General features: G+C 43.6%; 1 protein-coding gene across 1 annotated transcript; it reads left to right on the forward strand.

Annotated features, from left to right (window-relative positions):
• The first annotated feature begins 4,777 nt into the window (after positions 1-4,777).
• On the forward strand, positions 4,778-23,094 carry LOC120516679 (protein FAM167A-like). Its single transcript, XM_039738533.1, has 2 exons — positions 4,778-5,052; positions 20,827-23,094. The coding sequence occupies exons 1-2, from the start codon at positions 4,885-4,887 to the stop codon at positions 21,061-21,063; spliced, it is 405 nt and encodes a 134-aa protein (XP_039594467.1). The 5' UTR covers positions 4,778-4,884; the 3' UTR covers positions 21,064-23,094.
• The last annotated feature ends 1,518 nt before the right edge of the window (positions 23,095-24,612 follow it).

The raw sequence follows: 24,612 nt of genomic DNA on the forward strand, positions 1-24,612 counted from the left end.
TCTGTGTCCTGTCAGAGGAAGAGAGCCAGTTTAAGAAGCAAGTAGTGATTCACACACACAGAGCACATAGAAGATGAAATACAAAACAAAGCATTTAACGTGCTACTTTAATTACGATGGGATTTGAGAAACTGGTTAATTAAACGATTTTAAGATGAAGTTTATGATGTTCTACTTTAATGATAAAATAAACTATGTGATTAAAGTAGAAATTTCGAGATTGAAGTTGACATTTCATGTTTTTTCCCCACTGTGTGCCTTTTTTCTCTGTACCCTAATAAGCTTTCATATGACACTCAGACGGTGGGCTACAACTCGGCTTTCCACGGCGACTTTGATATGTGACTTCTTCTTTTTTATTTTCGGCACTGTGCGATTTTGTGAATGTGAGCTTTCAAGTTTCTCCAACACGCTATGCCACTCGATCAACTTCCTTTTGTTGATTATTCCACGGTTTATTTGAACAAATTGTATGTTTTTCCTTTGCCTCCACTTGGTATTCGCTGAAATTCTTATATTTTCCCCCGTGCTTTTCCCATTGTCTTTTCACAGAAGGCTGAGCTTAAGGGCGATTTATATTCATTTGCATATTCAAAGAGGCGTAATTCGTTACATAAAGCGCGTGCACGAGTGTTACTTTTCACGCTGATCAGGATTTATGTAGCGGAAGAACGTGGAAGTTGGAGTACGCACAGATTCCTGTATCTGGATTTTTCTGTGCGTAAGCACATTTCGGCTTTTGTGCTTACGCCATGTTATAGTGCGAGTTCTACGCACGGCGTTATACATGAGGCCCCCGGTCTTTTGACAAGAGCCTTGACTCTCTAAGAAGGAAAAACTCACAAAAAAACTCTAGTATGGGAAAAAATGGAAGAAACTTTGGGAAAGGCAGTTCAGAGAGAGACCCCTTACCAGGTAGGTTGGGTGTGCGGTGGGTGTCAATACAAGACAATACACAGAAGAGAACACGAGTAATCCTCAATACGATGTGATAGTACAACAGTAATAGTACGAGTACAGAACAGAAAGCAAGAGTAGATGATATCCCATAATAGGATTCCAATTTGTTCAGGGTTCTGGAGATCTTGGCCATCAAGCTGCCCCCCACTAATTGTATTAATACAATTATCACCTGCTGTGTATTAAAAGTAAGAAAGAAGAACTAAGAAGATGGCCAGGCTACCCATCCAGGTGTCTTTTCTGCGTTGCCTCCATGATGCTCCAGGGATTGGATTTCAGTTCTCTGTGACCGTGACGTTGGAGTAAGCAGGTCTGAACGGATGACGGCATTCCAGTAGGCACAAGTCTCACATTTAAAAAAACAGAAAATCTCATCCATCTTAGTTTTCCTTGGAGTCGGCTGATATTTCCTCGTCTGTTTTTGGCTGAGAATGAGGTTAAGGCCCGTGAACGCCACGTGTGATGACACACTGGTGCAGCATTCAATGGCGGTGGGCCAGATCACCTGAGGAGGGCTGGTATGTTACATAAGAAAAATGCTAGAGTGAAATTCATAAGAAACACTTAGCTGTCTGAATGCTCCTCAAACAAGTGGCATCGGCGCGCTCTTGTTCTTCTGAAAGGTGCAGCCTCGAGCAAAAACATCTGCCGTGTTATTTTGAAGAACATGAAGAGAGCTTGAGTTATGAAACTTGCCTATAACAGTCTGTTCCTGTAAATACTTTTTTTTTTCCTTAATCACAGGTCATCTTAGCTTTGGCAAAGAATGTTAACTACACAGGTATAAACCGATTCTGGGTTACATAATCAACCCCATGACATTTTGTCTCATGCAATATGAAGGTGATCAGCATTTCGGCGTCTGCAGTGGCTTGATAGGTGGATTATTGTTCATTGTGATTTACATGGAGCTCTTTAAAAATGTCGCCATTCTGAAGTGATTTATTAAAACAGTCATGATATCATCACTGCGGTGGGTTGGCGCCCTGCCCTGGATTGGTTCCTGCCTTGTGCCCTGTGTTGGCTGGGATTGGCTCCAGCAGTCCCCCGTCACCCTGTGTTCGGATTCAACGGGTTGAAAAATGGATGGATGGATGGATGATATCGTCATGTCTGTCCGTCCATCGCGCTGCACTTAGTATTTCCAAATTACCAAGGCTTACTCCACTATGAATGAATCTGAAAAATTCTGTTCACGTGTAAATAAAAAGTTTTACTCACTAGTGGAAATTGTATTGAAATTCAATTGAAAAGAAAAATTGGGGAAATTTTATGTGCTCAATTGTATCTACAGAATTACCGTAACCGGAGACCCCTCTGAGGCTAAATATTGTAACGACATACGGTATGGAGTTCTGCCCAGACAGTTCCACTTTGGGCTCATCAGACCAGGAAATCCTTTTTCTCGTCCTCTCAGAGTCCTTTAAATGCTGACAAATAAACCCCTAGTTGATCAGATGGCTGTCCTTCCAACAGGTTCTCCCATCTCATCAGAGGACCTCTAAACCTCTGTTGCGCAGTTCACTGCATACTGTACTGTGTGTATAATGTGAATGTGACAAATGCAGGTTTGACTTGGGGTGACTAATGCGTTCTTGGTCATCTCCCTGACTAAGACCCTTCTCACTCGGTTACTTAGTTTGATCAGACAGACGATACTAGGAAAGGCCTGTTGGCCCCAAACCGCTTCCATTTTACAATTCTTGAGGCCACTGTGCTCCTGGGAACACTCAAAGCTTTAGAGACGGCTTTCTCTCCTCGTCCTGATCTATGACTACATGGTCTACCTTTTATTTAGTTAAATATAATTATCTATTTCTAACTCTTATTTTCACTTGTAACACTTCTTTTATATTATGTAAAGCATTTTGAGTTACACTCCTGGTATGAAAATGTGCTACAGAAATAAACGTTGTTGTTGTTCCTTGGGTTACATGGCTTGGCTTTTGTCCTGACACACAGTGGGACCTTCTATATACACGGGTACACTTGTGGCTTTTTAAAATGATGTGACATCACTTCAGTTAGCCACAGGTGGACTCCAATCAAATTCTAGACACGACTCAAGGAGAATTTAAGCAGACAGGGCACACCTCAGCACAGACATCCACAGCACAACGTCTGAATACTTATAGGAGTGAGAGTTTTCAGTTTTTGATTGTTAATAAATTTGCAAACCTTTTTGAAGACATGTTTTTACTTTGTCATGTCAAGTGTAGACAGATGGGCAAAAATGGCATTTAAAATGAAATCTAAAACAGGATAAAGTGGGCAGAGTGTGAAGTGGTCTGAATAGTTTTTAAATCCAGTGTGTAGATATTCCTGGACACAGTAAACACACACATCTATCTATCTATCTATCTATCTATCTATCTATCTATCTATCTATCTATCTATCTATCTATCTATCTATCTATCTATCTATCTAATCCTGCCAACTATGCTATCTATCTATCTAATCCTGCCAACTACGCTATCTATCTATCTATCTATCTATCTATCTAATCCTGCCAACTATGCTATCTATCTATCTAATCCTGCCAACTACGCTATCTATCTATCTATCTATCTATCTATCTATCTATCTATCTATCTATCTATCTATCTATCCTGCTCATTATGCTAACATTAATATCTATCTATCTATCTATCTATCTATCTATCTATCACATAGTGCCTTTCATATCTATCTATCTATCTATCTATCTATCTATCTATCTATCTATCTATCTATCTATCCTTCCTACTATGCTAAAATTAATATCTATCTATCTATCTATCTATCTATCTATCTATCTATCTATCTATCTATCTATCTATCTATCTATCTATCTATCTATCACATAGTGCCTTTCATATCTATCTATCTATCTATTTATCTATCTATCTATCTATCTATCTATCTATCTATCTATCTATCTATCTATCTATCCTGCCCATTATGCTAAAATTAGTATCTATCTATCTATCTATCTATCTATCTATCTATCTATCTATCTATCTATCTATCACATAGTGCCTTTCATATCTATCTACCTATGTATCTATCTACCTGTCTATCTAATGCCTTTATGTACTATAAATAGTTATGGATATTTGGGTGTAACTCTTGGGCGGCACGGTGGCGCAGTGGTAGCGCTGCTGTCTCGCAGTTAGGAGACCCGGGTTTGCTTCCCGGGTCCTCCTTGCGTGGAGTTTGCATGTTGTCTGCGTGGGTTTCCTCCGGGTACTCCGGTTTCCTCCCACAGTCCAAAGACATGCAGGTTAGGTGGACTGGCGATTCTAAATTGTCCCTAGTGTGGGTGTGGGTGTGTCCTGCGGTGGGTTGGCGCCCTGCCCGGGATTGGTTCCTGCCTTGCGCCCTGTGTTGGCTGGGATTGCCTCCAGCAGACCCCCGTGACCCTGTGTTCGGATTCAACGGGTTGGAAAATGGATGGGTGTAACTCTTCCGCTTACCCGTTTTCGGATACATTTATCCGTTTAAAATTAAATCACAACACCCTAAAAAGTGAGGAGGTCTGAATCTATTATACTACAGACATAAAATGTTGAGAATCCGCTGTTACCTTCCGCTCCTCAGCAGCAGGTTTCTTGTTTAAGTACAGTAAAGGTGGCGGCTCGGTAAATCCCTCTCAGCGCTGTGCGCCCCTGGCGTGCCAAAGCAGGCTTCACAACATTACGATATCCAAGGTTACGGCTTTGCCTTCGCCACGCCCCTGAGTAGGTAGACGAAGTCCTAAACAAAGATGTCAGGCGGTAATTGGTCAGGCGTCCTTCAATCAAGTGACGTCACGGAAGCCACGCTCAAGTCCCTAGAAGTTTTCTCATCTGCTCGCTGCGCGGGTGCTTTACTTGAGGATCGGGCGCCGGCCTTGAGCAACACTGACAACGCTGTAAGTGCTACAGCCGAGAAGCAACGACGCGATGGAGTTAGTTCTGACAAGGCTGCGAGACTTTTCATCTAAGTCGGCCACTTTCAACCACTGCGATTCGGCAGAAATGCCACCTTTCAGAGAACAGCAAGATGACAAGCCAGAGGGCAGAGAGAAGATAGACATTGAAACGGCGCTGGCGTGGCTCAGGAAAGAACTGGTAAGGCTGGCTTGTGAGGCAGGGCTGTTAAAACATTGCCGGGTGTGAACGGCACTCAGAGGTTATTTTATTTCAATAACTGGTCTTAATCCTCGTTGTCATGTAGTGCGAAACCAACAAAACAAAAACAGGTGTTCGTGTACTCGCGATTAAGGAAACTGCAGCACAATTATAAATGGAAAAGATGGCAAAGTTCGAGAAAGATCTTTTTAACTGAAAAGTACCCCCGATTGTTATATACAAGAAATATGTTTGCATCAAACAAGAGGCTGAGCATTAAATACACGATTTACTGTAAGTGCGAAATTAAAGACCTTTAAATGAACTGGACTAACGTTAACGGTGCCATGTTTAATACAAAATGACTGATTGAATAATATTTTGACAAGTTAAGTTAACAAAATAGAGTCCAGAAGGACAAACGGCTTCATTGCTCTTTACAAATTCATGTCTTGATTCTACTGTATTTTGTTTTTTCATTTGGTTGAAATAATTTGACTATTTACTTTGTGTAGTAAGATGGATCCACAGAATACAATAGAGATAAGATGGCACTTTATTTGTCCCCAAGAAAAAAAAATTGGCTAAATAAATAAATATTTTATTTTGACAAGCAACATCCTCCTCTGAAATGCATCCCATAATAACAATGAAAGAAAACTAAAAAGAAAGAACATTTCTGACTTGGAACATAATGAAAAAAGAGTGGTCCCAGTCCCAGTGAGGCACTACAAATAAAAGAGCCCCCCGCAGCGTTTCTTGGCGTGTTTGTGTGTCAGAGAGAGGATGTGCAGTTTTGTTCATATTTTTTGTTTTTATTCTCTCCTTTCACTGCTATACCTCCAGGGGGTCCACAGGGCGTCCGGTGGGTCGCTTTTGAAATGATATTACCAGCCTAGAACCCCCCATAATATAGAAAACTGCCCTGGGCCATCACAGACTTGTAGAACATGATGAAGGATGTCACAAGTCACATTAGTAAAAAAGAGTCTGCTCTGCCCCTTCATGTATAGTTGTTACAAGACTAGTGGACCCCCAAGTGCTTGTAGCCGTGCAGGACCTCCACATCCACTCCTCGAGTAGTGACTGAGCGCGGAGGCTCTTTGGTGCGGCAAACGTCAATGAGCAGGTCTGCGGTTTTGCTGATGTTAAGTTGCAAACAGTTCTCTTTGCACGAAGAATCGTTTTCCACCATCTTGGAGTACTAGGGTGTTGTACCATGTTAGCCATTATGAATGTAGAGAAAAGCCAAGCAAAATGACACCGTTTATTGGCAAACTAAAAAGATTACAATATGCTGAACTGAGGTATTCTGAGAACTGCAGTATCCCGAGTACATACGAAGAGAGAGGGAGAGCACACAAACTCCTCACAGATTGAACAGGACACAGGATTAAACACAAGGACCCTGAACCTGTGGAGGAGCAGCAGCATTAAGAAATGCACCACTCATATTATATTATATTATATTATATTATATTATATTATATTATATTACTAGTTGTTCCCCATGGCTTCGCCCACGTAGTAGTGAAACAGGACAAACTTTAAAAATCAATTAAAAAATAAATTAAAAATGTAATAATTTGCATTGAGAAGAACTTATATAGATAGTGGGCAGCATGGTGGCGCAGTGGGTAGTGCTGCTGCCTCGCGGTTAGGAGACCTGGGTTCGTTTCCTGGGTCCTCCCTGCGTGTAGTTTGCATGTTCTCCCCCTGTGGGTTTCCTCACACAGTCCAAAGACATGCTTTGGCGATCCTAAATTGTCCCTAGTGTGTGCTTGGTGTGTGTGTGTGTGCCCTGCATTGGGCTGGCACCCTGCCCGGGGTTTGTTTCCTGCCTTGTGCCCTGTGTTGGCTGGGATGGGCCCATGACCCAGTAGTTAGGATATAGCGGGTTGGATGATGGATGGATGGATATTACTAGTTGTCCCCAATGGCTCCGCCCACATAGTAGTGAAACAGTACAAACTTTAAAAATCAATTAAAAATGTAATAATTTGCCTTGAGAAGAACTTATATTGATAGCTTTTATATCCAAGGGTGTCTTGATATACAATACTTTTGGTTTTGTTCTCGGGGCACGAATGTAGCTGTGATCCCTTTGCAAAAAAATGTAAAAAGTTGGCAAGGTATCTCTGGCTAAGCAGAAGGTAGGTATGCTACAGCGTGAAATGTTGGCACTGTATCTGATCGTGTTCAGCTCTGATGGGAGAACGTCCATTGCATGGGGAGATGAGCACGTGGCTGTGATATCTCCACCAATGAGCAGGTACCCTCTAAAACACACATAGCTGTGATCTCTCTCCAACATCAAACATTACTCCTTAACAGCCTCAAGATGATAATGTCTGCAGAACAAACAGGTATCGCTAGCTAAGTGGAGGCAAGGTGCGCTCCAACACGTGGCGAGAGGCAGAGCGACTCAAACAGAGGCTGGCACGTAAGTGAGGAGGGTCTCGCCCGGCTCCCTACTCCTGAGGTCCGGCCTCCCCTATGCCTGCAGCCTCCCTCTTGGATTTACGTGAATAAATCGGTACCACAACCGAACTCTGATACTTAGTGCGATGAGAGAAGTCGCAAAATCAACCGGAAAGTTCAAGCAAATTATAGAATTATAGCTACAATCTCAATCCATGAAGTAGTTCTTTCGTGAAAAGCAGACAGACAGACATATGTTGGATATTATATTATATTATATTATATTATATTATATTATATTATACTAGCTATCCACCGTGGCGTCGCCCGTGTATTAGTGAAATAGGACAGTGAGGAGGCCCCGCCCAGCCCCCTCCTCCTGACGTCACTCTCCCCCCTCCTCTCAGCCAGCAGCCTCGGTCTCGGATTAGCACGAATGTGTCCCTCCTGCAAGCGCACTCTGATTCTCAGCGCAATGAGAGAAATTGCAAAATCAACCGGAATGTTCAAGCTATTTTATAGAAAGAAATCTGAAAAATCTAAATCTGTTAAGTAGTTCTCTTGCGAAAAGCGGGCAGACATAGAAACGGGTCTAAAAAACTATAAGGAATTTTGTGCTTGGTTTCTTAGCGAGCACCTATGGGCCAAGGGTAACCTACATTCAAATTTCAAGTCCCAAGTCCTCCTGGTTCGGGAGATTTCATGATGAGTGAGTCAGTGGTATTTGGCTTTTATATATTATATTATATTATATTATATTATATTATATTATATTATATTATATTATATTATCCATTTTCTGAACAAGTACATTCTATTACGGAGTTATGGAGAACCAAAGCCACCCAAGTAGCACTAGGCACAAGGCATGAAGCAGCCCTGTAAAGAATCCCGTTTATATACTAAACATCTGTCAATATTTTGAATTTGCTTCATCCATAATATAATATTATATAAGATAAGATAAGGAGCGGGGGTCTATTCTGGCAGCATCAGGCACATGGAGAAGCACTAAATGGAGCTGCAGTTCATCTCAGCAGCAGGACAACTTCCATTATCGGACAGAATGCCAGCCCATCACAGGACACATCTGTGCCCATTCAGTCAATTCATAATAGACAATCATCCTCTCAACATGATCTTGGTTCTTGGAAGATCTGCAACCTTTTAGGTGATCAGAGGGTATTCCACCCGGGAATTGAATTGGGGTCCACATTCCCACTTTATCAATATTGTGATACCATACCATTATATTTTATACCTAATGATTAAAGTAATAAGTCTATAGGGTCCCTGTTGTCATGTGTGCCAAGCATAGTGCAATTCTAACTAATCAACATGCAGCACATTGCAACTCTTGTGCACCATAATTACTAAACTGGACCACCTTACCTCAAAACATCTGCCTTCCTTACATGAAAAATCTCAGAGCAGCTGTTTCCAGTTCTCTCTACCGTGAGGGGACATAGTAAACGTCATTCAAATGTTTATGACAATAAGCTGTATTATGGCTTAAAACTAGAAATAAAAAAAGGAAATAGAAAACCTGACAAAGTTATAGAAGCCATTTTATGAAGCAGGGTTCCTAAAATGTGCAGCATGAAATAAAAGGTCAGTCTATTAACTAAGGATGCACACAAACCGCGTGTGCCTTTTATGAGATCGGACTGCAGCAGTAGGTGCCATGATTAGAATTACTGGATGTCAGACAGAACAAACTTGTGTTTGAGGAAAGTTGTGCCACCTGAGTTTCACCATAAAGGATTTCCAGTACAAACTTCCTGTGGAAAACGTCACAACCCCTAAATACATTTAAATGGGGTCCTTGATCAGGCAGTTCATTATATTGTTTTGATGTTTTTCACTGTGGCCCAGTCAAATGTTGCATGGCCCAGGCCAGCACCTGGCATTTGTGTAATACTGTATGTATCTTCCATTCTTGGATTCTTGAATTATGCAGTGGATGTATCCCACGTGGCGCAGCACGGTGGCACAGTGGGTAGCGCTGCTGTCTCACAGTTAGGAGACCCTTAAGGGTTCACTTCCCGGGTCCTCCCTTCATGGAGTTTGCTTGTTCTCCCCGTGTTTGCGTGGGTTTCCTCCCACAGTCCAAAGACATGCAGGTTAGGTGCATTGGCGATCCTAAATTGTCCCTAGTGTGTGTGTGTGTGTGTGCGCCCTGCTGTGGGCTGGCACCTTCCCGGGGTTTGTTTCCTGCCTTGCGCCCTGTGTTGGCTGGGATTGACTCCTGTGACCCTGTAGTTAGGATATAGCAGGTTGAGAAATGACTGACTGACTCCCCGAGTCTATGTGGACTTTCTTTTCCGGTACCCTAGCCAGTTTGCTTGCTTACATCCTAACAACATGTGTGTTTGGTGAATTGATATCCCTAAACATAAAGTCAGTGATGGCCTCCCACCTCATCCAGGCTTGCTGTACAACTGTTCCTATGGACTGTCAGCCCCAGGACCCTGAAATGGACTAAGCAGGTTAGATAATAAGAGTAAACAAATCAGCCTGTATGCAGTTTCTCTAAATATTTACCCAGCGACAGCCCTTTAGTTTAGTTCATGATTGTATTCACTCCTGTTTTTCCAGTTGACACATACGGATTATGTAGATTGTTTTTCTGCAGTTGGGCTGCCACGTAGAAAACCTGACGAGCTAGCAAGTGCTGGATGTGCCAGGTGAATGTGGCGTGCACGTCTAGACTCTGTAAAAGTCCATATTTAGAATGCTTTAGTTATTAAAAAGAATCATTATTGGAATTAACTCATATTCAGGAACCACAAGTCCCCCATGGATGATTGCAAACCTGCGAGTGACACCTTTCAAATTTAACAAGGGGAGTGAGATAAGTGCCACCATCACATTAATACGAATCGTCTACACGGGATGGGCAGCCCATGGCGGTTAACGCTGCGGCCTCACAGATCCCACCGGGGTTAATTGTCCTGGTAGACTTTGCTTGTTCTCCCTGTGTCTGCTTGGGGTTTCCTCTCACATCCCCAGAGGTGCAGGAGTGACTCCTGTGAACGGACCGTCCTCTCTTCAGGGTTGTTGTTTCTTGCCATGTGCCAGATGTTGCTGGGTTGGGCTCCAAATCCCTGTGACCCAAACTGGGTTAAATTAGTTTGAGTCTGTTATGTGATTTGTTTGTGAAGAGCACCCACCCGGTACAAAACGGACCTTCCAAATGCAGTACCACTAAACTGGCCTTAGATACAATTGTGGATGAATTAGATACTGAAAGTGTATCGGGTTCTTCAGGATTTGTACTCTTCCCCCAAAAGATATTTATTTAGTAATTTTATTGTTTTATACATTTGCTTGTACCTGGCTTTCCAGATAAAAATTACCACAGTCCTATTGAGATGTTTTTTTTATTATTATTATTATTTTATTACCACACTTTATATTAACTTCACCTGCTTATTGTCTGGTACAAATCTTGTAATTGATATTTAACTCGCTTTCTATTGTCCAAATGACTTGACATTTTGCACACTTACTCACTTCCGATGACAATACATGAATCAATAATCAGTTTCACTAATTGATCAATTAATCCACGTTAATTAAGAAATGAACTTTTCATATGAAGAATAGTTCAAGATTTCACCAATAGATGGCGCTAGTAATGGATAGAACTAAAACAAACCATCCATCCATTATCCAACCTGCTATATCCTAACTACAGGGTCACGGGGGTCTGCTGGAGCCAATCCCAGCCAACACAGGGCGCAAGGCAGGAAACAAACCCCGGGCAGGGCGCAAGCACACACACACACACACACTCACACACCAACCACACACTAAGGACAATTATAGAATCGCCAATGCACCTAACCAGCGCTAAAACAAACCCAAGAATAAATAGTTGAAAATAATATACTGGATATATACTGCTCAAAAGAATTAAAGGAACACTTTTTAATCAGAGTATAGCATAAAGTCAATGAAACTTATGGGATATTAATCTGGTCAGTTAAGTAGCAGAGGGGGTTGTTAATCAGTTTCAGCTGCTGTGGTGTTAATGAAATTAACAACAGATGCACTAGAGGGGCAACAATGAGATGACCCCCAAAACAGGAATGAAGGGTTTAACAGGTGGAGGCCACTGACATTTTTCCCTCCTCATCTTTTCTGACTGTTTCTTCACTAGTTTTGCATTTGGCTACAGTCAGTGTCACTACTGGTAGCATGAGGCGATACCTGGACCCTACAGAGCTGGCACAGGTAGTCCAACTTCTCCAGGATGGCACATCAATACGTGTCATTGCCAGAAGGTTTGCTGTGTCTCCCTGCACAGTCTCAAGGGCATGGAGGAGATTCTAGGAGAGCTGGAGAGGGCCATAGAAGGTCCATAACCCATCAGCAGGACCAGTATCTGCTCCTTTGGGCAAGGAGGAACAGGATGAGCACTGCCAGAGCCCTACAAAATGACCTCCAGCAGGCCACTGGTGTGAATGTCTCTGACCAAACAACCAGAAAGACTTCATGAGGGTGACCCAAGGGCCCCATGTCCTCTAATGGGCCCTGAGCTCACTGCCCAGCAGCATGCAGCTCGATTGGCATTCGCCATAGAATAGCAGAATTGGCAGATGCACCACTGGTGCCCTGTGCTTTTTACAGATGAGAGCAGGTTCACCCTGAGCACGTGACAGAAGTGAAAGGGTCTGGAGAAGCCATGGAGAACATTATGCTGCCTGTAACATCATTCAGCATGAGCAGTTTGGTGGTGGGTTAATGATTGTCTGGGAAGGCATATCCATGGAGGGTCACACAGACCGCTACAGGCTTGACAAAGGCACCTTGGCTGCCATTAGGTATCAGGATGAAATCCTTGGACCCATTGTCAGACCCTATGCTGGTACAGTGGCTCCTGGTGCACGACAATTCCTGGCCTCATGTGGTGAGAGAATGCAGGCAGTTCCTGGAGGATGAAGGAATTGATACCATTGACTGGCCACCACACTTTCCTGACCTAAATCCAACAGAACACCTCTGGGACATTATGTTTTGGTCCATCCAATGCCACCAGGTTGCACCTCAGTCTGTCCAGGAGCTCAGTGATGCCCTGGTCCAGATCTGGGAGGAGATCCCCCACAACACCATCTGTCATCTCATTAGAAGCATGCACCGATGTTGTCAGGCATGTATACAAGAACACAGGGGCCATACAAAGTGCTGCGTACAATTTGGAGTCGCTGCAATTCAATTTGGGCAAAATGGACTAGCCTGCCACATCATTTTTCACTCTGATTTTTGGGGCGTCTTTGAATTCAGGGCTCTGTAGGTCGATCATTTTCATTTCCATCAAACGATGTGGCATCCTTTCGTTCCTAACACATTACCCAGTCTATATCAGTATAGATATCCAGGAGGATTGAGATCTGATGTGTTTTCAAAGTGTTCCTTTAATTTTTTTGAGCAGTTTATGTATAAAAAAATACTTTTTAAAAGCCACGCCTCTATTAAGTTAAAAGTGTATTAAAAAGTAAAAAATAAGTCTCTCATACATTACTCGTAAAGTTAAAAGGTGGGCGCTTTTCATCAATCAACATTCAAAAAACACTTTTTAAAATTTTAGCAAAAGCGCCCACGCTTTTATTTTACAAGTGATGTATGAGAGACTTATTTTTTACTTTTTAATACACTTTTAACTTAATAGAAGCGTGGCTTTTAAAAAGTATTTTTCATATATACAGTACATTATTTAATACAGTGTATATAAATAAGGATACCACAAGAGGGTGCTAAAGCAGTTGAGAAATAAAATGGCTGAACAAGGTGTCATTTACTTGACTTTGTATGCATATTAGGGCGGCGCAGTGGCGCAGTGGTAGCGCTGCTGCCTCGCAGTTAGGAGACCCTAAAGGGTTTGCTTCCCGGGTCCTCCCTACGTGGAGTTTGCATGTTCTCCCCGTGTCTGCATGGGTTTCCTCCCACAGTCCAAAGACAAGCAGGTTAGGTGCATTGGCAATCCTAAATTGTCCCTAGTGAGTGTGTGTGCCCTGCGGTAGGCTGGCGCCCTGCCCGGGGTTTGTTTCCTGCCTTGCACCCTGTGTTGAGAATTTAGAATCGCCAATGCACTTCACCTGCATGTCTTTGGACTGTGGGAGGAAACCCATGCAGACACGGGGAGAACATGCAAACTCCACACAGGGAGGACCCGGGAAGCGAACCCTTAAGGGTCTCCTAACTGCGAGCCAGCAGCTCTACCCACTTTATTTAGAAATAAATTAATGAAATGAAAATAAACAATCTCTTTAAATTGTATATCCGGTTAACCAAACCCCGGGGTGGGCGAGGGAAGCGAGCCCCCTAGTACAAATAAAGCAAAAAAAGATTCAATATAAAATGTCTTCTGTGTTTCCAACACATGTGTGTGAGAAGAAGAGGAGGCAAGCCACTGTCGACCCACCAAAGAGATTTTGTAGGTGCCACACTTTCCTGCCCTGCGCCCGGAGTGGCCAGTTCTTTTAATGTAATGAGACTCTTTATTTAGCAGAGCAGTTCCAGTCCCAGCAGTTGGGATATATCCGAGCTGCAGTGGCACTACTTTTAGTTGTAGTCATCGTACTCTCTGTGTTCATCTGTAATGTAAGAGGAAATGACATAAATAGCCATTGTGATAAAATGGAACAGGACTTTTGTGATCATCACTTCAAAAACCATGAGGCCCCTAAAAGTCCTCAGAAAGCAAAATCCTTGTGGTGCCTTGTAGCTGGCATTGCATTATTGGGTAAGTGTGTGTGCTTATTTTTTTTCTAAGCTGTGTTTGATTGGAGCCTTAATTGTCCTCCTCAGCTCGTACCTCCACCCGGACCAGCTTTGTGGCTCTGCAGGCCTTGAACTTCAGCAGAATGAGACATAGGGACCTGTCTGCTCTGACGGATGAAACTAATCCGGCTGTTCATCAGCTTTATGCTCTCAGTCCTCACTAAAATGATCAGGTTGATGGATTCCCTGTAATCCCAATAGCTCCCTTGCACTGGTGACTGTAACCTCTTTGCTCAGGCCATTTAACAGAACCAAAAATGAAAGCTTCCATATTTCAGTCACTTTAACTTTTATAATGTTCGGTTTGACAGGCTTGGTGGCACAATGGTTAGTACTGCTGCCTAACAGCTCAAGGGGCACTGATTCAGTTCCCAGGTGGGCAACCTTACCATATCCTGTTCTGTGCCCACTTAATTCTGAGTAGGCTCATGGGTGGCTGGCTCCTATTCCAACAAGCATGGAGTGCAAGGCTGAAATGAACCCTGGAATGGGCGCCAATACCGCATTTATAGAATTGTTATATTCTTCTAGTTCCCCACCCCTCTTTTTTCAAATCGGTACTCCATCCATCAATTATCCAACCGCAAAATCCTAACTACAGGGTCACAGCGGTCTGCTGGAGGCAATCCCAACCAACACAGGGCACAAGGCAGGAAACAAACCCTGGGTAGGTCGCCAACCGACCACTATCTATCTATCTATCTATCTATCTATCTATCTATCTATCTATCTATCTATCTATCTATCTATCTAATCCTGCCAACTACGCTATCTATCTATCTAATCCTGCCAACTATGCTATCTATCTATCTATCTATCTATCTAACTGGGACCCTGACACAGGCAGACGGACAACATAGTTCCACCACACACTATTCATTTACAAATATTATATACAATAATTACGTGCACTCACACCGATTCCCCAAAGTCCAGGCCTCTCAATCACTGTGCCTCTCTCTCTTTGACCGCCTCCCATCCTCTCTCCAGCTCTGTCCTCTTCCACCCGACATCCACTGCTGACTGGAGGGAGACGGCCCCTTAAATGGGAACCCGGATGGGCTCCAGCTGCTTCCCGGCAATCGGTCGTAGCCACACCCCAGTGTGGTGGAAGTGCCAGGTGTGTATCTGGAAGCCGTCCGGGTGTCCCCTGTTCTCTTCCCCCCAGCACTTCCTGGTGTGGCGGAAGTGCTGGGCTCCAGGGTTCCTCAGGCACCTGGGCGCCCCCAATACAACCAGGGCGATCGCCCCCTTGCGGTCTGGAGGAGGCACAAGCCCTCCTCTGGTCCTCCTGGGCATCCCAGCCGGGCACCACACTATATATCTATCTGTCTATCTGTCTAAACGTGCCATTTGGATCTGACAACTCTGAATTTCTCAAGTTTGTGAGTGAGCGTGCCCGGCATTGAATTGCCATCCCGGGCAAGGTAGGAACCAACCCTGAATGAGGCACCAGTCCCACTCACACAAATGAATGTATTTATTTTGAGTGCCAACAGAGAAGTGGTGTCATTGGGGTCATAATGTGGGGCAGTGTTAGGGAATGAACACGTAATGCGGCTTTTTGGAGCAAACGGCATCCACTTCTAAGCTGTTGTGTGAAGACTGGGCCCAGGGATCGCAAAGGAGGCGTGTAAGAAGTCACCACAGGGTCCACGTGACATTTAATCCTCTGTGTGTGTGTGTGTGTGTCCAAGTCCCAAAACAGGAGGAGGTGACACTTTGAAACTTGTTTTTTTTTATAGCACTTTGCTCTCCTTGGTGCCTAATTATTTATCAGGGAAGGCCCGAGAGTGCCCCCTATAGGTAACACCACCCTGTTGCAGATAACTCTCCCTAAGGGCGTCTCTTCACTCAGTAACAAAGCAGTGGCCACCCTCCTGCTAGCGGGGATGAGCACGCGGGTTCATTAACATTCTGTAAATTCCTTGCGTTTCTCAAAGATTCAATAGCCTCTTAATCTTTGTACGCATTACAGCAAGAAATTTGCATAATGATTAATTACTGTAGCTTGCAAAGAATGCTGCTCTTCAATCTCTCTCTGTCACTCCTCAGGAAAGAAAAATAAAAGCTGAACGAGAAGCATGAACATTTTCAAGTCCACAATTAACAGAATTCTGTGTCATGGGAAGCTGGAAAGAGCTTGAACGTGAAGTTGACTTTACACTTGATGTAAGGCATCATCACGGCCGAATTAATCCATCCACCCCGCCACATCCTAACTATAGGGTCACGGGGGTCTGCTGGAGCCAATCCCAGCCAGCACATGGCGCAAGGCAGGAAACAAACCCCGGGCAGGGTGCCAGCCCACCGCAGGGCCGAATTCATCTCTACAAATAAAAGGCGAAGCCCTCACTGACTCCTCACTAACTCTCCCACTTTCCATATAGGTGGGAAGCTGAAATTTCGCGTGCTCATTCCTTGCAGTGTACTTACAAAAGTTAGGTATGTTACATGTCCTATTACAGCACCCAAGGGGGGGTACCCCCTAAACTGTATATATAGACGGGGGAAACCCCTCCTCACTATTTCTGCGACTTCCAATATACGTAGGAAGCCCAGGTTTCCCATGCTCATCCTTTACACTGTACTTACAAATGTTAAGTATGTGTCATTTCGCGCCGTGCCCTGTAACGAACTTTCGAAAATAACGTCTTCCTTTTGGTGGTTCTCACCATTATGTCGTAAGGAACTTTCGAAACTGATCTCTCCTGTTGGCGGTTTCATTACTTATTTCCGTTAACAGACGATTTATTTCATGGCAGAGAAGCACAATGGCCGCCCCCAGTCCCCCTACCTTTTTCCGTGCACCTACCACGTGGCCGGTCTGGGTAAGGGGTTGGCCGTTACACTATAAAATTTTACAATAAAGTATGGAGCCCTGAAGTCCCAAAAAACTTTCATAAGAATTTTCTGGAAATGGTTTATTTAATGATATTTCGGTAAAAATACATGTGTGTGGGACGTTGTGAGCATATGACTGGATGACTTATGCTACACGAGTAACGTGATATATTTCGGTGGATGTTTTACACATTGTTTGCTCTTGTCCAGCATTGGTCACCATGGACCCTTTATTATCCAGTCACGCTTGGGCTACTGAGTTGCACTGAACACAGGCAGGAGCAACTGAACAAACGGATCTCTTTAATCTGGAGAACAGTACTCAAGCTTTATTCACTATCGGAGCCTTTATTCAAACACTCACTAGCTGTCTCCGCTATTCCAGCGGCATTCCTCGAGTTAAAAAGAACTTGTACAATATGATACAATTTATTTTTGTAGAGCCCAAAATCACACAAGAAGTGCCGCAATGGGCTTTAACAGGCCCTGCCTCTTGACAGCCCCCCAGACTCTCTAAGAAGACAAAGAAAAACTCACAAAAAAAAACCCTTGTAGGGAAAATTGGTAGAAACCTCGGGAAAGGCAGTTCAAAGAGAGACCCCTTACCAGGTATGGTGGGTGTCAAAAAGAAGGGAATCAATACAACACAATACACAGAACAGAAGTAATCCTCAATACAGTATAAAAATAAAAAATATTACCAGTAGAGCACAGAATTGAACAGTAGATGATATCACATAAGAGGATTTGGATTTGTTTAGAGTCCTGGAGACCTCAGCCATCAAGCTGCCTCCCCCTATTGGCCATTCCACAGCTGAGACAGCCAAACCAATGATAGGACCCCTCTACCCGACGATTCCTGCGATCCTCCATCAGGGATGACTTTACCTTAGGCAGGCAAAACAACTTGGCAGGTGAGCCATGACACCAAGTGCCACATTTGAGTACCAAAAAGAGAAACAGAATAGGTGAGGGTGAGTAACAAATTCTAACTATCATGCTACTTATGTTTTACTGCTCGTGACTAACAACATGAGATGCAGTCTGTACAGTTAATCAGCAGCTCTAGTCAGGGTGTGCTAAACTGAAGTAGTGAGTCTTCAGCCGGGATTTAAAGGCTGAGACTGAAGGGGCATCTCTTATTTTATTAATCCTTGGGATCCTAAGCAGACCGACATTTTGAGATCTTAATGTGCGCTCAGGTTTGTAAGTCATGATAAGTTCAGACAAGTAAGCCGGACCTCGGCCATTTAATGCTTTATATGTTAAAAGGTTGGATTTTGAAATCTGCCCTAAACTTAACCGGGTGCCAGTGTAAGGATTTAACAACTGCAGTTATGTGTTCGTATTTTCTTTTTTCTTGTAATAATTCTTGCAGCAGCATTTTGGATTAACTGGAAGCTGTATAAAGAGCAGTTTGAACATCCAGTGAACACCGCATTGCAGTAGTCAATCCTATTAGAAGTAAATGCAGGAATTAATTTCTCACAATCCTGTTTATTTAGGAAGCTCCTTAATTTCCCAACATTTTTAGGATGGACGAAACATGATTTGGACAACTTTGTAATGTACGCTTTAAAGAGTCAAAGAGAACTCGTTCTAATATACTAGAAGTCGTCTTCCTCAAAAGGATTCAGTTGTAAAGAGAGAAGCGCGGCAGGGGTCGGAGGGAACAGAGTCAAACACAGTCGCGCAGGATCGAGAGAGAACCGAACGACCGAACGGTGAGTAAACTGTCCATAGAGACTTGTAGCGCCGTGCAATGAGTGCTTTACATGGCATGGCGGCAGCTGATCTGCTATTTGGCAATCCAAGGCTGTGTTCCTTTTACAGTGCTGTTATAAAGTGGGTTTTCTTGTGACCCAAGCTGCGTCAGGAGACGAGGTGTAGCACTAACGATCGCAGTATCAGAAATTTTGTTATCTCCATTCTGCATTAAAATATGAGATTAAACATTTTTTTTCAGCAGCCACTACACACTTCTTCTTCTTCTTTCGGCTGCTCCCGTTAAGGGTTGCCACAGCACCTCTCCAGGGTCTCCTCAACCTCCTCCCTTCTCTCGCTACAGATCAGAATGTCATCAGCAAACATCACAGTCCACGGGGATTCCTGTCTAATCTCGTCTGTCAGCCTGTCCATTACCATTACAAATAAGAACAGACTCAGAGCTGACCCTTGATGTAATCCCACCTCCGTCACTCCTACCGCACACCTCACCGCAGTCACACTCCCCTCGTACTTGGGATTAGTAAAGTATCTATCTATCTATCTATCTATCTATCTATCTATCTATCTATCTATCTATCTATCTATCTATCTATCTATCTATCTATCTATCTATCTATCTATCTACCTATCCTGTTCAACTCTTACTTACTTCTCTGCCACTCCCGACTTCCTCATACAACACCACAGCTCCCCTCTCCTCACCCTGTCATTTGCTTTCTTCAGGTCCACAAAGATGCAATGCAACTCTTTCTGTCCTTCTCTCCACTTTTCCATCAACATCCTCAGAGCAGACAACACATCTGTGGTGCTCTTTCTTAACATGAAACCATCCTGCTGCTCACTAATCATCATCTCCCTTCTTAATTGAGATTCCACTACTCTTTCCCATAACTTCATGCTGTGGCTCATCAGTTTTATCCCCCTGTAGTTACTACAGTCCTGCACATCTCCCTTATCCTTAAATATCGGCACCAGTACACTTCTTCTCCACTCCTCAGGCGTCCTCTCACTTTCCAAGATTCCATTAAACAATCTGGTTAAAAACTACACACTACATGTTATTTACAGTACATGTGGTAAATAACACACCAAAAATAATCACATTGAGTGACGTATTCCGTTAAGAATTGTTATTTAGGATGATCTGGTATTGTAGTGTTTAAGTTCAGTGGACGTTATTTGCACCATCTGTCTTGGATTTTTCAGGGACATCACATCATTACACCCTGGCATCCCCTTACTGGTCAGATAACCTGTGCCAGTTGATTCAGTTAACTCTTTCAGGGCTGATGTCAACATTTGTCAAAATTCAGGTGTAGAGGATGGTAATTAGCTGTAAGTTGCGACAAAACTCGCTCTTACATTTTAGTTTGACTCCCTTTGCTAGAAGGAATGTTACATAGCTTTGTTGATTTGACCTCGATTCCCTACGCATGTGTGAGCAGCGAAGAGCAAACAACCTCTAAAATGGCATCGCCATCTTGTGAGAGACCAAAGTAAGTGTGCAAAACAAAATACTTCATGGATGTTTTACTGACTTTCGTTGAATTGGACTCTTGAGTTTGATACAAGTGATCTGGAGATGGATGAAAGTGAGGTACCGGTATCATCTGATTGGTCGCCAGCTGATCGTGGTTCCGAACACTTTCATGTAGCTGATGCACCTACAGCAGCGTTCACCTGGGAGGACCACCAGATATTGCGTTACACTGTGACCACCACCAACCACCCACCTGCTGTGCATTCCTTCTGTCCATTGAGGTGCCCCATGCAGCCATTGCCCCCAGAGATGCAGAATATGCACCAAGAGCAGCCACGGCACGTACCAACAGATGTTTTATGTTGATTTATGTGTGAAACAATTGCTTTGCGTGCTTCACAGAAAACTGAGTTTTTTAGAAAAAATATTCCGCCCTCAAAGAGTTAATGTCTCATGAGCTGCGTGTCTTCATCCTTCCATATCAACTGGTTCCTTTCTCACTTTTTATCCCTTAGATGGAGATGCGCTCCCAAGACCAGATCCTGATTAAGCAGCTGATGGACCTGCACTCTGGTATTCAAGAGCTCAAACAGGAGTATAGCGGCATCAGTGACGTGGACTCGGAGAGCGAGACCGAAGACAGCGTCTACTCCAGCTCAGGGACTTTTGTCCAGAGTCATTTCTCATCGGGCATGGCAGTTTATGACTCACCTTTTAAGAAAAATTCGATCCGAAGGAGCTCGATACCATGAGCAGCTTCAGAGTCGATGCTTGGGGTTTCGTTTCTCTAGTTGTCAGTGTCTCTTCTAAAGTAGAAAGGAAAAAAGGGTCAGCGGACTTGGGGGGCTTATCATCATCTCAATGGCCTGGTATTCTTAAGACCACACGCCAATGAACAGGACTGCAACAGCATATTTATTTGTATAGAAGATGAGACTTTGGTGTCTTTTTGAGGTTGAGGCATTTTAATTTGTCCTTTTCAAGAAAATCAAAAATCCAAGGTGGGGTATTGGTTTTTACCAAGTGTAGTCTCCCATGATATGGGTGGTGGGGTGCAACAACTGGAAAACCAAACACTAGTCTGGAATTACAAAAGTGATATTTACTTGCATGATGCACACATGAACAGGTCTGGGACAGACAGACAGTACGTCGTAGACCCCTCTGGACTACGAGATGCACTCAAGAATTAGATAGCATTTGAGTGGAGTGCCCCCCTCTGGCAGTAGTATATAGAAACAGGCCCATGACTGCTACACTCCAATCCCTGGACTTGGGGAGACGACATACTGTATCTGGGTGGCTCTTTTTCCTTATTGAAGAAACCAGCCACGTCTAACCTACGCATCCAGTTCAAGGTTTGGGGTAAGTGGAGCCTATTGTGGGGCAAGTTCAGAACTAGACCTGGATGGGGTGCCAGTCGTCCCCAGGGCACACCTAGCCACACACACACACACTTCCTGTCATTCATATAAGGATAATAAATACAAAAAAGGAAAAGAAGTGCATAGACCAGTAGGTGTAAGGGAGCAGAGGACGGGCGAAGTGGTGCGCAAGGGCCAAATGTACACATACTGCATGTGCAGCACCTATGAAAGTATTCACCCCCTTGGACATTTTCACATTTTATTGCATTTAATTACAGATATAAAACATAAAATAATCAAACCCTTCATGTCACTATTTAGTAAGTGGCAGCCATGACAGGCTTGAATGCATATGCTCAGGTCTCTTTCTCTTCGCGCTGCCATGTTTCTCCCTTCTTCTTTGCCAGGTTGCTGAAGCTCTCTCAGGTGTCATGGTGACCGTGAGTGACCAGCCTTCAAGTTTACTCACACATTCTCCTTTGGATTGAGCTCCGTACTCTGGCTCGGCCACTCTGGGACACTCACATTGTTGTTTTGAAGCAATTCTTGCGTAGCTTTGGCTTTATGCTTGGGCTTGTTGTCTTCTCCCAACATGCAGGTTTCTTGCAGACTCTTGTCATGTTCTCTTCCAGCATTTCCCCATATTGTGTTGCGTTCATTTTACCCTCACAAGACTTTCAGCGCCTGCTGCGGAGAAGCATCTTGAAAGCCTGATGCTATCACCTCCATGCTTCATGGTGGGAAATGGAGCGTTTGTGATAATGTGCAGTGGGACATGGTGTTTAGTCTGATGGTCAAAAAGGCGCCATTTTGGTCGCATCAGACCACTGAACCTTATTCCTCTTTTCCAGCCTCTTTTGTCAAGATGTCCTGTGTGCTTTAGTCTCTCTGCCTCTCTCTCTCTCATAAAGCGAGTAGCATCCACTTGCAGTGCCACAGCACCATACGTCACCGCAGTTATAGATCGGAAGTGACATCACCGTTGTTTCAGGACTGACTTCATAAAATTACTTTTGGAAGGTTTCGTCGGGTCTCAGCAAAGCCCGTTGGGTCAAGGGTCCGTTCAAAATGTAAGTGATTAAAGTGAGAAGGAAAAACAGTACATCAAACCAAATAATACACATCATTGTGAAGTTCAGAGGGTTTCTGCCATCACGTCGTGTCACACATCATACTAAACAATACGGGTCGTTTCTGTGAAATATTAATATCAACATTTATGTTGTGTTCGGGTCTGTGGGAACCATTTAACATGTCGACAAAATTAAAATCATCAAGGTCTGTGTTAATTGAAAATAGTTTTTCATTTACATTCATGAAACGAAATATACAATACTAACCGACGCCCGCCATAGCATACGGCGGTGTAAGCATAGGAACGGAAAACGGTGAAAAAGGAAATCAGAAATCAAGAAAGAAATACTTCATGAAAGACGCAGTCGTGAATAGGTGTTTTGCTGGAGACGACAGATAATGAGTCGAAAGATCTAACCCTAGAAAAAGCCACGTACAACTGACTGTGGCTGAAGACTGGTTGTTGTAGATTAACGCAAATCTTTGCAAACATTTGTCCTTAGGACTTGTTGATAGTCATGGAGAAGGCGAATCTGAGTTGGAATTGTGTGCGTTTAAATTTAAAAGGGAGATTGAGTCTCTTCTGGTTCATCCTGCTTCCTCTTCAAACCCGGTCCCCCCACACGCAGCCCACACGGCATTTCTCAAGTCCTATTCCTCCTCTTCCAAACCCTTCCCCACGCTGCCTGCAGCCTCCCATAGACCCCCACGCTGCTTTTCACGATTCCTATTCCTTCTTCGGACCACCACGTTCCCCACTCCTCTCTCATGACCCCATTGGTGTCACGTCACCGCCCGATATCTAGCCTGACCGCGTGACCTTTCACTTCAGAGGTGAGGAAGCAGGACGAACCAGAAGAGAAATATATATAAGAGATAATTACAATGTTTACACCACGTTAGAGTTTAGTAAAACGTTAATAATAAAAGTTATTACATTTTTTTAAATTTACAGTGCAATATTGTTCTAAACCAATTTAGAATGAACATTTAAGCCAATCTAATAATATTAAACATGTATGTGAAGAAAACGGCAATACGTATCCTACACCATCTAAATTGGTCGATTTAGATAAGTCAGTCCTGAAATGGCGGTGACGTCACTTCCGGCTCTACAGCTGCGGTGATGTATGGTGCTGTGGCTCTGCAAGTGGATATTACCGCATAAAGCTGTGACTGCTGAAGCACCCGGGCATGGTTGTTGCCACTCCAGTCTTAGTCACTGTTACTTGCAACTCCTTCAGGTTTCTCAGAGGCTTTTCTCCCACCGCAGGGAGGACGAGAGCTCTTTGTTTCCAACTTCCAACCCCGGTTAAACAGAGCCCAGAAAAAGTTCCTATGGCAAGAAAGCTCCTTGAGTGGCCTCCCTCACTCGTCTTGTTCAGTTTTTGGTGGCAGATTTGACTGGATAGTCAGTGACAGAGTTGCTTGTCGTGTCTTCAGGCCGTCATTCTGACTTGCCACAAGTTGGACCTTCCAGGTACAATCAATTGAAATGGATGGACTGAACTAATTATGGAACTTCTAACACCAATGGGCAGCATGAGGGGTGTCATCTCAAAGGGGGTGAATACTTAGGCGAGCAGTTACTTTGGCCATTGAGTTAGACCACTTTGAAAAGATCTCTGTTCACTTTGACATTAGAAAGACTTTTTTTTTAGTTGATCAAAATGTCAAAAAAGCCAACTGAAACCCACTGGGATCCAATGTTGCATAACAAGAAACTGGGAGAAGTTCTGAGGGGTGAAGACTTTCACAGGCATAGGCAGATTGATATGTGTGCGGTCCCACATTTTCTCAAAAATCTAATCTTCCCCTCATGAATGATGAAAGCCACGTGTTGTACATCTGCATATGAGA

The sequence above is a fragment of the Polypterus senegalus genome, chromosome 16 (genome assembly GCF_016835505.1).
Source record: "Polypterus senegalus isolate Bchr_013 chromosome 16, ASM1683550v1, whole genome shotgun sequence".
NCBI classification, from domain to species: domain Eukaryota; kingdom Metazoa; phylum Chordata; class Cladistia; order Polypteriformes; family Polypteridae; genus Polypterus; species Polypterus senegalus.